This window comes from Macrobrachium nipponense, chromosome 24, assembly GCF_015104395.2.
Source record: "Macrobrachium nipponense isolate FS-2020 chromosome 24, ASM1510439v2, whole genome shotgun sequence".
In the NCBI taxonomy this organism is placed as follows: Eukaryota; Metazoa; Arthropoda; class Malacostraca; order Decapoda; family Palaemonidae; genus Macrobrachium; species Macrobrachium nipponense.
In genome coordinates, this window is record NC_061091.1 from 7,025,384 (window position 1) to 7,039,963 (window position 14,580).

The following is a 14,580-nucleotide window of genomic DNA, read 5'->3' on the forward strand; positions in this document are numbered from 1 at the left end:
AGTTTTGGAAAAATCCTCTAAATCCATCATGTTAAGCTATGTAAAATATTTTCTTCTTTACAAGTACACCAGCTACATTAGTATAATGATAGACATACATCAAAGGAAAAAATCTAAGTAGTATGATTCATACAGCATTTTGTGTTGAGCGCTTGACTAGAATGAAGATCACGAGATGCCTCTCAAAATTTTAATATGAATAAAGTAAAATATAATATCAGACAACCAATAAACAATTATAATAATTGGACTTACTAAAAAATTCCTAATAAAATGAAACGCTAACAACAATCCAACTATAGTGGACAATTACTTTCTGGTGAGTGAGTTAATGGATCTTAATAACATAACTCAAATTATCAAAGTACCACATCAAGAGAAACAATTATTTGTTCTCGTGATGGAATTTTTTACTGAACTTCTATAACTTAAAAATTTATGCAGTTCTTTGAGGGAAAATACTGAACATGCCAAGGGTAATGTGACAATGGTAATACCCAATGAGACAACACCAAAACCCAAAACATCAAGGAATGCAATGTAACTTTTTATAGAGTACATCGGTAAGGCTGCTACCAATCTTCTCTCTTTTACAGAAAAAAAAGTGCATGCCCTGGAACACTTGAAATACAAAATGTGGATATCATATGAATGATTGGTTTATGGTGAAACAACTTATCACGGAAAAAATTAAATTGTCAACTACAAAGTTATTCCTTTACTTTTATTTGACCTTATCATAACCAGCTTTACTTTTATTATCTGTGAATAAAAACACAAGACATTTACCTCAAGCAGTGGCTGAAGTGTGGTATCCTTCTCTGGCAGCTGGTACCGGAGAAGCCCTAACACCCAGCGTGTTAAGTCTCGGGGAGTGAAGAGTAATGACTATAGTCATCAGCACTAAATGAATTTCTGACCTAAGGGTAAAAACATTTAGTTAAATTTCATTCGGGCTACAAAATTGTAACTGCATAAAAGAGTATCAATATTTATCCCTGAATAGCTGTTTTGCTGAATTACAGATTATTCTAGTTTCACCATTAAAACTGATGAGACAACTATTGCCTTCCTAACTTTCTCTTTGATCTACTGAAATATACAGCATTATATAATATATAAATGTGAAACTTTCATAATATACCAAATTTGTAACTAATTTGTATTTTTCATAACTAACAAACCTGAGGTCTTAACATTAGGATTTACTAGCGCCAAGCTGGAAACCGGTTAGAATTAAAATTACACTTGTGAGATCCAGGGACTAATGGCATCTATACCAGGTCACGGGGCATGTATACCCAGAATGCCCACGGCTACCTGTGACCCATCAGTTATATTTCTAACCCAGTTTAGACTGCTAGAGGGGTGGTTCGAGGTGGGCCTTTAACTGTTAAGACCTCAGGTTTGTTAGTTATGAAAAATACAAATTAGTTACAAATTTGGTATTTGTTTCATACACGAAAACAAACCTTCGGTCTTAACATTAGGATAGACTTTACTATTGGAGGGAGGTAAGTCTCTACAACTGACTGGAAGTTTGCCACCTTATCCATTTCCGAATATATAGGGAAATTCTAGAGAATGGTACAATGAACCTAGGACCAAAGATATAAGCGGATCTATTGGTTTCCTCCCACTGGGTGTAGATACCATTCTACTGTTTACTCTTGTCCCTTGCGACTGGATCGACCTTCACCCCTCTTTCCTTATTATCCAGAGGGGTGTGTTGCTACTGAAAAGTATATCATCAGCTAAGATAGCTTCACAGTATGGCTGACCATCTCACCTGCATCAGTCCGTTCCAGCACATGACGGTACTCTCCTTCTATTGCCCGTAGTTTAAAGGAGTAGGAAGAAAGTAGTAAAGAAAAAAGACCAGTCATCCCATTCATTCTACTTTCATACCTTCATCTTAGACTAGACGCAAACTGACCCGCCATGGGCACTGGATGAACTATATCACTTGTTGGGCCGCCACCACTGGACCCAAGGAAAAGGTGTCCAAGGATCTATGGGCAACCATCTTTCAAATAAAATGAGGTGAAAGTTGTTTGGCGCTCCACACGCCAGCTTTCAGAATTTTATCCACAGACATGTTCTTCTTAAATGCTAGGGAAGCACTCACACCTGATGTCATGAGCTCTAGCTCCCACCTGGCTATCTGACCCTCTGTCTTCTGCGAGTAGCATTTCTGATTGTCTCCCTTAGCCAAAATGATATTGTATTCTTGGACACTTCCTTCTTGTTCCGTCCTGTACTTACGAACAACCTCTGGCACCCCGGCCTGAGGTGCCTTGTTCTCTTTAAGTACTCCCTTAGTGCCCTGACGGGGCACAGGAGCATTTCAGCTTTGTCGTTGTCTACAAAGTCTGCCAAGGAAGGTATGGTAAAGGAGTCGAATCTGCCGTCTACTATTGTTGGATTTTGGGTCTTTGCCACGAATTCTGGGACAAACTCACACACCATTGATCTCCAACCTCTCGAGTGCTTTAGTGATATGAGAGGCCATGTAGCTCGCCACCCTTTTGTTGAAGCCAGGCCAATAAGAGACTGTCTTCAGGGTCAGGCTCCTATCCGTGGACTGCCTTAGTGGTTCGTAAGGGGGTTTTGTCAGACTACTCAGTACCTTGGTCAGATCCCAATCTGGGGTTTTAGCTCCTTTGGTGGGCATGACTGTTCAAGCTCCTCATCAGCATGGCCAACTCCCATGAAGACGATATGTCCACTCCTTTCATTCGTTAAGACTGAGGCTAGAGCAGCCCTGTACCCCTTCACTGCAGATACAGACATATGTGTTCTGAGATATATCAGAAAAGTCCGCTAACTGCTGAATAGTGGTACCGATGGAGACACGTTCCCCCTACGACACCAATCACAGTATGCTGACCACTTCCCTTGGTATACTGTCGCAGATGATTTCTGATATTACCTGCCATCGAGTTGCTGCTTTCTGCGAAAACCCCTCGCTCTCGGAGGATACTTGACAGTCTCCACCCGTGAAGCGATAGGGACTTCACCGACTGGTGGTACCTCTCCACGTGAGGCTGACACAGAAGGTTGCTCCATGGAGGTAACTCTCTTGGCCACATCTACTAGGAGTTCCAGTAGGTCTGGAAACCACTCTGCTTTCGGCCATAACGGGGCTACCAGGGTCATCTTGAGGTTCTGAGACCGCATTACCCTGTTCAGAACCTGACGGATTAGACAAAATGGAGAAATGCGTACACGTCCAGATTGTCCCAGGGGTGTTGTAGCGCATCTTCTGCCGCTGCCTCTGCGTCCGGGACTACTGAACAATACACTTCCAACTTTTTGTTGTACCTGGTTGCGAAATAGGTCTATGATCGGTCCTTCCCACAACATGAGCATCCTGTCCACTACCTGTTGGTGTAGGGACCACTCCGTTCCCAGAATCTGATCCCTGCGGCTCAACTTGTCGGCCACTATTGTTTTTTTTTTTCTTTTTCCCGGAATATACCTGGCCTTGATGTCTACCAGGTTCTCTATAGCCCACTGGTGAAGTTGAACTGTCATCACATGTAACTGCCGAGAAACTAGGCCTCCTTGCTTGTTTATATAAGCTACTACTGTGGTGTTGTCTGACATCAATACCACCGAGTGTCCCTTTACTCTCTCCCTGAATTCTTGTAGAGCCCAGGAGCTGCTTTCACTCCCAGCACGTTTATATGGAGTTCTCTGTCCTTGCAACTCCATTTTGCTGACACCATCAACTCCTCCATATGGGCTCCCCAGCCTTCTAGTGATGCATCCGAGAACAGCAAGAGGTCTGGGGAGGATTGTTGAAGGGGGACACCCACTGTCAGATTGTCGTCGTCCACCCACCACCAGCAAGTCTTTCCTCACTTCTGCCGACAAGGGAATTTGCTCGTACGGGTGATCTACTGTTGGTGACCAAAACTCCTTCATCCTCCATTGTAGGGTGACCGAAGGTGTAGCCTTCCTTGTGGTACTAGCTTCTCCAGGGAGGTTAGGATTCCCAGCACCACCTGCCACTGTCTTGCTGGCTGTGTCTGCTTTCCCAGAAAGGCATTCACCACTTGTTTGCATTTCTGTACTCTTTGGTCTGTCGGGAATACTTTGGCTTGTGTTGTCTATCACCATTCCCAGATATTCCAACGTTGACTTGGATCCAGCTGCGACTTCTGCTGATTCACCACAACCTAGGCTGTGACAAAGCTGCAGGTTAGGGTCGCCCTGTCCCTGAGTAATTTCTCCCTGGACTTTGCTATCACCAGCCAATCGTCCAGATATCTTATCAGCCTGATCCCCTGAGCGGTGCGCCCATGCCGACACGAGGGTGAACACTCTTGTAAAACTTGAGGAGACGTTGTCAATCCGAAGCACAGGACCTTGAACTCGAAAGATTCCCTGCAAGACTGAAGCGGAGAAATTTGTTTCCTTGAAGACTGATGGACTGGTAATCTGAAAGTATGCGTCCTTTAGATCGACTGTCAGCATAAAGTCTCCGATTCTGACTGCTTGTAGAACCGTTTTCGGAGTTTCCATCTTGAAAACTGGTTTTCCTTATAAACAGATTCAGCGTTGACAGGTCTATTACTGTCCTCCACTCCCCGTTGGATTTGGGTACCATAGGAAAATCCTGCTGTAGAAGCCTTTTGTCGGACTGCATACTTGTTGCACAGCTCCTTTTTCATCATCTTCTTCACTTCGTCCTGCAGAATAGTGGCCTTCTGAGATCTGTGGCATAAGTGACGTGGGGTAATGGTTGATCTGTCAGGGGCGGGGTTACCTCGAACGGAATCAAATACCCGATCCTGAGAACATCCACCACCCACTGCTCTGCCCCTAGTTCCTGCCACACCTTCCAGTGATTTGCCAGGCAACCCCCCACTGGTGTGGCCGAGTGATGGGAGGCGCCCATCCTATCTTCTTGAGCCTCTCCCCCTTCCCCTATTGCCCCTTCCTCTGTTGGTTCTATGTGAAAGGGCCGATGATTTGTTATCCTCTTTGGGGAAGAGGGTCTTGTGACTCTATTAGGGATGCTATGTCTCACTGGTTTCTTTCGAGACATTGTCTGTGTCTTCCCTCCAAACCAAGGAATAGTTTGACTGTTTAGAGGTTTTTTCCTAACTGCCTGTTGCACCAACCTATCGTTAGTGTCCATCCTTCTTCTATCTATCGCTTCTTCCAGTATGACCTCTGGCAACAGTAGTTGCGATTCCAAGATATCCCCATTCCTCATTGCTAACAGGGAATCCAAATCCACATTGCGGCTTAGTCTAGCCAATGCTGCATCTCTCCTCATTAGCAGGATATTTGCCCAAACATTGGCACTTACGTTTGTCAGGTACGCAATCGCCTTGGACCCTGACTGTAGTAATCTAATGAACAATGGTTCATCTACTACTTTCCTTGTTGCTTCCGAGGATGCAATTTTTCGCCACTGCTGTTGACCAAAGGTCTAACCAGGACGCAGCCTGAAAGACAGAAGAAGCTGTTGCTTCTAACGTGGCAGCCTCTTGGTACGTCATCGAAGGGCACTCCATTTTAACCTGATCCAAGGTTAATCCAGGCCTTAACCTTACAACATTAGGGTTCATTTGTCTAGACAGCAAAGGGACCTTCGGTGTCGTATAATATTTCCTTTGCTTTATCATTGGAGGGTGGAATAAATTTAAATGATCTATTAGATCTTAAGGAATTATCCCTCCCGCAATCTTTGCGTTTACGTGTTGCAAGACCGATTCCGCATGACTCGAGCAAGGCAATTCATACGACACCTTGGTATCCCTCTTTAGTCCAAACGCCATGTCAATTCAGGAGGAAGCATACTGGCCGGTGTTTCTGTCTTCTCCGAAAGGCTATTGAATTGACGAATCAAATCAATAACCTTCTGCATACGAGGCCAGAAACTCTTTTGGTCTCCTTCCTCCGGCTCTAGTGTACCACTCTCCGTCACGAGAGATGTTGTCTCGCCTCTATCTTCTGACAGACGGCCCGGAATTCCACGGCCGCCTGCCCCTACGGCCGCGGCCTCTTTGATCTTGCTGGCCGCTGTTGGCTCGATCCCAGATAGTCAGCAGGGGGAACGAGAACGTCTCACTCTTTCTCTGCTCACGGATCTAGAGCGAGAATCTCGTCTAGATCTCCAAGATGAAGGCTCCCTTAAGACAGAGGTAAGTTCGTCTTTATTAGCATTGGCATCGTTTTCGAGCGTCGGCGAGCCAGGCCTCGGCCTTCTATCCAGACGGACACTGCCTTCCACGAACGTATCCGCCGAGTTGTTTGCCAACTCTCTATTTTTTTGTACTTTTAATAGGAGCCTTATCGTCCTTCGTACGTATTTTGAACGGCCTTACGGGCGAAACTGGGATCTGCATTCCATCCTCTGCTGCACCTTTCGCCGCCAACGTCGATTTTTACCAGAGGTATCGCAGTTTTTGCGAGTCCGAACTGGCAACTCCGCCTCGGCCGCTAGCTCGCCGGCCGTCACCTCTCTCGCTTGTTCGGACTCTTGCGAACGGCTTCGTCTGGCAACCTTGTGCTTAATAGCCACTGATTTTCCGACCTTCTTGCTGACTTGGAAATGACAGTCTTCGTCCGAAGGAGAGGAAGAATTGATTCTTCTCCTCTTGGCCCGAGGATCCGCTAGGAACTCCCGAATCCTCCTCCAACGCTTGACTGGCGCTCGCCGTGACGTTATCGGACTTAGCGATGAACGCCGAACTAGAGGAAGAAGACGAAGAAGGCGAATCACACTTTTTCTTTTTGTCTCTCTTATTCATTCTCTCCTCTATACCTGTAACTTCTGCATTACGTTTGCATTGACGGATCAGAAGGCGTATTAGCGTCTGGGTGCAGCGAAAAAGGCCGAGAATCGGTCTGTGACGTCATCACGCCTGCCATCTCAGAGTGTGACGTATGTTGTGACGTCATCGCTCTCGTAGGGGAGAGACTGAGAGGTTTCTGCTGGTAACCGCACGTTTGCTGCCAAATTACCTCCCACGTTCTGCATCGCTGTAAATACTGAGTGGGATGGAGAAGCAGCGGCATTAATTCCCATAAATTGCAAGCCCGGGGATGAGGAACATTCAGCGCTGCCGGCCCCTGCTGGAACCGTGACGTCATATAATGCGCAAGCAGACCATCCAAGGTTGGTACGCCTGGTAGGCCTAGCGCTGACCACGTACCATCTAACCTATGCGCTTGCGTAGCAGGAGCCTGGAACAAACAAAGATGGCGGATCTCCCCCTCTACTTGCTGGGAACAAAGGAGAGTGCAATTATTCATAAAATTACCCAAGGCCCTCCTGACGTTTCCGATACAGAACCGCTAGGAGAACCGAAGGGGTATGAGACAATTCAAAAGCAGGTGGAGAAACATATGGAGCAGCCTGGTTTATTACCGATACAAAAGAAGCCGGTAAGGTTTGGTCATCCAAAGATGGCGTCACCCCCTTTCTTTCTTTTGTATTGGCTTTTCCATAGAACCTTTTTTCTTCCACTGTTTCCACCGACCAACCGCGACAAACAGAACACGGATTAGTAACCGTACATACGTTTTCCCTGCACCTACTCCCCACGTTGGATGATGGATGCCGTCCCGACAACCCTGAGGTTCGGAACCTAGAACAAGGGAAGCCACTGACTCCTGGGCATTTCCTTTGTCTCCTCTTCGAAGCGGTAGACGATCCCGATGTTGAGGCAAATTCTCCATCATACCACGTATACACTCTTACCACACACTGATCACACTTGGAGAAAGAAAGGAATGAAAAATAAAAATGAAATGGATAAAGAACGGGCAAACTGAAAAACCGGTCTTTAAATGAGATAGACAGTAACACGTCTTATCTTAAAGGCGGTAGGAAAATAACTGGTGGGTCACAGGTAGCCGTGGGCATTCTGGTAATCATGCCCCGTGACCTGGTATAGATGCCATTAGTCCCTGGATCTCACAAGTGTAATTTTAATTCTACCGGTTTCCAGCTTGGCGCTAGTAAATCCTAATGTTAAGACCGAAGGTTTGTTTCGTGTATGAACAAACATATATTTCTAATTTTTGACATAAAATAATTTTCTAAAGAACTGATAACAAGTATTCTTACATTCTGATACACATTGACCATACACGCAGCAAGCTGTTGAGCTTTAGACTGCGATCCCCAAACTGGATGACTTGGTGCTACAGTGTCCAAGACAGGCTTCAAGTAAGCTCCATAACAACCTGTTAACTGCTCTCGGTCTGGATACCTACATAAAGGGATAAATACTACCATTAACACAACCAAGCTTAATCTCAAGTGTAAATCCATTAATCTATCAATCATAAGTAGCCAATAATATCCAGTGTTATATTCCCCAGGCACAACCTCTGGAGTCTTGGAAGTCAGATGAGTAGCAATAAAATTAACCTCCAAGTGACAGTACATGCACCTTAGACCCTTTAGTGGAGACAGACAGATGACCTCATGCTTTTGTTCAATTGCAGGATACAATTGCCTCCACAATCTCCCCCAGCTTTGTCATTTGTGGAAAACAAGTTATAATTAATTTCATTCCTCAGAAACATTTTTCAGGAGCAGAGTTGACATAAATTTGGATCCAAACTATGTAGTAATCAGTCACCCTAATATCCATTACTTTCTCCTTGGAGCACCAATAACAGGATTTTCTCTGCTTAATTTCATTTCCATACTAGGGATAACCCCTTCACTATTAATCTGACACCATTGTGCTGTTTCATATTCATGATATCAATTCTTCTACATGTCAGTCGCAGGCTTTGTAGATTTTAAAGATACATATTTAGAAGATTTCCACATTATTTCAGAACTGAAGCTTGCATTTATTAGTTGAAACCACAGCATATAAACTATTTAATTCACCTCTGTCCACACTTAAAACAACATTTTTAAAAATATATTTAACAAAAATGTAAAATGTAAAACACAAAAGAAATAAAAAATAATAAAATCTAATATACAAGTACAGATTTGTGTAATACAGTAAGAAATAAAAAATAAAAATAAAACATGGTTTATGCAGTAGCCAGAATATCTATTCCCATATATGAATCGGTTATTACGAACACAATCCAGTCATAAAATTAGGATAATCTGCATGTGAAATCTCACATCAATTATCTCCAGGTACTTCCATTCAATGACTACGGTATAATGCAGAGGGGCTGTTCTTTATGGGAATGTATGGAAAAAAACAAAAAAGGTCTTTTGTAATGAAAAAGTACATCCTCACCTTTACAAATTTTAACATTGTAAGATTACACAGAACTTACCCAATGGAGGCAATCCTGACAATAGAAGTGAATCTAGTGGACAGCTTATGTCTTCCAAGGGCAGAACCTCCAGTCATAGAAGCCACTATCTGCACTCCCTCTAATCCAACCCATTCTAAGTTGTGATCGTAAAAGCCTTTATATGTGACCACCTACAAAAAAATTCACAACTTTATTCTTATGCTGTAGATGATATGTATATGTATTATGTAATTAAGTTTTTACTCATTAAGAAATTACAAGGAATTTAATTCATAGAGGCACTTGCAATAAAATAAATTCATTTAAAGGTTTTGTTAAACCTTAAAATAAAAATTTTTTAAAATGATTTTTTCATGCATGAAGTAAGCCATATTTCTGGTCTTCACTTATCTCATGGCCTCCATTTCCAGATAAAATATTTAACATTTTTTGTTTGTGAGCAGCATTGGGCTAAGCCTCATGTGTCCTGGGGTTCTAGGCAACCAAGAGCCTTCTCATGTAGTATACAGTTGACTATGAGCAGGGAGGTTAACAAGTGGAAAGTTTCATCATAATTAACCGTTAATGGACGGGCATCATCATATGAGTATTAATGTATTACACACTATACAATTTGGATGAATTTAGCGGGAAGATGTTCATACCATTTCAATGGTCCGTAAATGACTTATGGCAACTGTAACAGCTCAGCACAGGACAGAGGGAGATCAGTGTGGCTTAAGACTTGATGGGGGAATGTATTGGCCCTCTCTATCCCATGATGTGCTTTTATTTATTTGCTCATAAATATACCCTGGGATTGCTGTTGGTTTTAGTTATCTTTTATGATAGTATGTAAGCTATAATTGTAATTTGCAAAGAAATATTAAAAAACCATGCATACCTCCCCAAAAGTTACTGCATCTCCCCATTTCAGTAAATCTCAAATATTTTACAACAAATATACACAGAATTTGTTACTGATTTTAGTTTTGTTAAATTATAATTTTACAAAATAAAACAAAATAAATTATTAGAAAAACCATGTATAACTTGGTAAAATTTATGAATGTCTTGTAAAAGAAACCCCACACAGGGTTGTAACTATGTAGTCACTTTCAACTTCCATGCAAGGTAAGGAAAATTTTTTATAATTTTATTTTTTATACACAATGTGCATTTGCATATCTTCATCTTTCCATTGATGTGTTATTTCCTAAATTAACCATCCTTAAAGTTTGCCCGGTCCGGGGTTGTACTTGATATATACATATTTAGCCCATCCCTTAAGGGTGAACAGGGTTGTCTGTCTGCTGGGATAGGACCCAATACTATGAGCATACATTAACATAAAATTTTTATATCTGTTGACCCTATCAACTACTAAAAGTCTAGTGGTAACCAGGTATACTGTTCAGCTTTACTTTATGTCACATTCAACGAGCAAAGAATCATATTCAAACCCATGCACTAGGTTGTAATTCAAATATTACTTCTGACAGTGCAATAAGGCAAAAAGGAGCAGGTGAAATGTAAAATAAGCCTAGCTAATTTAACTTGCGGCAACAACTTGGAACTGAGCTATGACTCAGTTCTTGGTAGCTGTCCTCAGAAGCCCCACGCTATGGAAAGATTCTAATATTCTTGGGTAGCAAAACAGTTTTGTATTATTAATAAATAAGGGGTGTGTTAAATATTTAAAATGACAATTTGTCCAAAATTGCATTTTTCCTAACTATACAAACCTGAGGTCCTTTTACAATAGGAAGGTACTAGCGGCAGCTGGATAGGTCGTAAGCTTTCGAACAAGGGGTTCGGTAGTTAACTGCTTGTCCGACAGGCGCGCGCGCGCGACTGGGAGGTAAACAAATCACTTTTGCTTTTGGCCCAAGCAAAAACTGCAGAGTGAGGGGTGGCATGAGGTGGGGCTATGTGTAAAAGACCTCAGGTTTGTATAGTTAGGAAAAATGCAATTTTGGACAAATTGTCATTTGTTCCGACACGGCATACAAACCTTCGTCCTTTTACAATAGGAAGACTCACTTCTTGGTGGGTGGAATCTGAGTCTTTTGTGAACAGACTGGTGTTCGCCCAACCTTGGAATGCCTCCCTGGTCGTAAGAGCGAGGGAGGGATCCAAGCCTCTGTCCGATTGATCGGGGTGTGCACCGCAGGATCAATGGTCAGACCTCTGGAACCGAGTACTTAAGAGAGAGGCAATAGCGTATCTCTTCGTACCATCAAATGTAAGAACTTGTTCCTGTACAGGAGCAAATATAAAGTCATGGATTTGACTCCTGTAGGCATCCACTTCCCCACCCCCCCCTTGTAGGAGGAAAGTGTGGATATTCTGCTCCTCTCCCTAGTGAAAGGGATAGGATGGGGGCTCTGTCATATAGCTCACCGGCATCTCGTCCTTATCCAGCAGGGGTGATGACCGTATCCCTCTATCCACAGGTAGAGGGGTAGAAAAAGATAGAAAGAGAAGCCAGTCACTTTCTCATTTACTATCTATTCATACAGTCACACCAGGACTCGATGCTGTTCAGCCTGCTAGGGTCTGGGTTAGCTAGGACGTGTTGAGCAGCCACCACGGGTCCTAAGGAAACCGATCCAAGGACCTGTGGGCAATATCCAAAAGGTATAAGGAAGGTGCCGGTGGTCTGGTTGTACCAGACCCCTGCCTTCCATACCTGCGCCACGGAGAAGTTCTTACGAAACGCCAACGAGGGGCCAATACTTCTGACTTCGTGAGCTCTCGGACGGGACGTACGGATGTCGTCACTACCATCAGCCTCATACGCCCTCCTGATGACCTCACGCAGCCAGGAAGAAAGAGTGTTCTTTGATACTTCTTTCTTGGTGACCCCGGTGCTAACGAAGAGGCGTCGACACTCAGGCCCGAGTGTCGAGTTCTCTTCAGATAGCGCCGTAGCGTCCTCCCAGGACAAAGCAGCATCTCATCCGTATCATTATCGGCATGAAGTTCCCGTACTCTCTTCGCCGATGCCAGGTCCAGCAAGAAGAGGGCCTTGTGAGTTCCCTGGGTGGGCAAGACCTTTCGAAGCTCCTCCTAAGTAAGGAGATCTCGAACGAGTTCGAGATGTCCAATCCCGTCAGTTTCAGGACGAGCGTCAAGGCGGCTCTGTATCCTTTGACTGTGGGAACTGAGAGGAGCTTCTCTCGGCGAAGGAAAACAAGGAAATCCGCTACCTGCTGGAAGAGTGGCTCTGAGATGAGATAGGCCCCGTCTACGACACCAACCACAGAAGGCGGCCGACTTCCCCTCCCTGGTACACAGCTGCAGAGGACTGACGGACGTTTCCAGCCATCTCTGTTGCTGCGCTAACGAAAAAAGCCTCTCGTTCGCAAGAGATGTTGGATAACAGCCAGCCGTGAAGACGTAGGGACTGGACTGCTCGGTGGTACCTGCTCCGACGTGTGGCTGGGCGAGAAGGTTTTGCCAAGGGGGAATCTCTCTCGGTTCTCTTGCGAGAAGAGCCAGCAGGTCCGGATACCAAATGGCCTGTGGCCATTTGGGAGCCATCAGGATCATCCTGAGATTCGGGGTGACCAGTGCTCGACTGATCACCTTGCGAATCAGGGTGAACGGGGGAAAGGCATAGGCGAAAAGGTTGTCCCACGGGTGTTGAAGAGCCTCCTCTGCAGCTGCCCATGGGTCCGGCACGGCCGAGAAGAACACCTGGAGCTTCCTGTTGTGCCGGGTGGCGAACAGATCCTAGACTGGTCGCCCCACAGGTCGAAGAGCCTTTCCGCCACGTCCTGGTGTAGAGACCATTCGGTCCCTATCCCTTGATCCCGACGGCTGAGCGTGTCTGCTACTACATTCCTTCCCTGGAATGTAGCGTGCCGACAGCTCTATTGAGTGTGCCTCGGCCCACTCGTGCACTGCCGAGTCAACTGGTACAACGGGAGAGACACTAGGCCCCCCCTGTTTGTTGACGTAAGCCACCACCGTGGTGTTGTCGCACATCAACACCACTGAGTGTCCATCAAGCGGTCCTGGAACTCTTGGAGAGCGAGGAACGCTGCCTTGAGTTTCAGTACATTGATGTGAAGGTGCTTGTCGTTCTCGTACCACACTCCTGAAGTCAGCAAACTCCTCCAGGTGTGCGCCCCATCCCTCGGTTCCGATGCGTCTGAGAGCAGCTGCATGTCCGGGGGGAGAGTGCGCAGAGGCACTCCTCTTAAGAGTTCCTGTCGTCCAGCCACCAGGCTAGGTCCTGCCTCACCTCCTGTGGCAGTGACAATGGAAAGCTTGGGGGAAAATCCGTCGCTGTGACCAACTCTCCTTTAGTCTCCCTGAAGAGACCGCAGGTGAAGACGCCCGTTAGGGACTGTCTTCCCGAGTGACGACAGGTGTCCGATCACGACTTGCCATCGCTGAGCTACCCGTTCCTGCCGAGACAGGAACTGGTTGGCTGCTCCCTGAACTTTGCTAATCCGCGAGTCTGCGGGGAAGACTCGCCCTGCTACCGTGTCGATCAGCATACCCAGGTACTTCATCCTCTGCTTGGGCTCGAGATCGGACTTTTCGATGTTCACAACGATCCCCAGATCGCGACAGAACTCGAGCAGTCGATCCCTGTCCTGTAGCAACTGCGAGCGGGAGCTCGCCAGGACTAACCAATCGTCGAGATACCCCATCAGACGTATCCCGTGCGACATGGGCCCAAGCAGACACCAGAGTGAACACTCGCGGTGAACACCTGTGGGGCGGTTGAGAGACCGAAGCAAAGTGGCCTGAACTGGTACACCGTCCCGTCGAGGATGAAGCGGAGGTACTTTCTGGAGGACCTGATGAAATGGGTATTTGGAAATACGCATCCTTCAAGTCCACTGAAAGCATGAAATCGTTCTCCCTGATAGAGTCGAGCACTGAGCGTGCCGTCTCCATCGTGAACCGGGTCTGGCGAACAAACCGGTTCAGGGGAGAGAGATCTATCACCGGGCGCCAGCCTCCCGTAGACTTTTCCACCAGGAAGAGTCGACTGTAAAAGCCCGGTGATTGATCCGTGACGATTTCTACAGCTCTCTTGCTCAGCATGGTCTTGATCTCCTGTCTCAATGCTACGTCCTTCGATGCCCCTGGAACGTACGCCTGCTGTTGGACCTGGGTTGGAGGTGAGGGGTGACCGAGATTCGAAGGGTAGTAGATCTCCCTCCCGAAGGACATCTACAATCCAGGTCTCGGCGCCGTAGCACTGCCAAGTTGCCCAATGGCTGGCCAGGCACCCCCCCACTTCCGGCAGCAGGTGAGGGGGAACGCCGTCCCTAGCGTTTCCCCCTTTCTTCGACTTCCTCCCGAGCCTCCACG

General features: G+C 45.6%; 1 protein-coding gene across 1 annotated transcript in view; it reads right to left on the reverse strand.

Annotated features, from left to right (window-relative positions):
• The window catches only part of LOC135205840 (cytoplasmic dynein 2 heavy chain 1-like), a 252,552-nt gene that overhangs the window by 147,655 nt on the left and 90,317 nt on the right, over positions 1–14,580 (reverse strand). Inside the window, 4 exon segments of the mRNA XM_064237094.1 lie at positions 790–881; positions 884–920; positions 8,093–8,237; positions 9,283–9,434. Of these exon segments, the coding sequence (XP_064093164.1) occupies positions 790–881; positions 884–920; positions 8,093–8,237; positions 9,283–9,434 (426 nt within the window).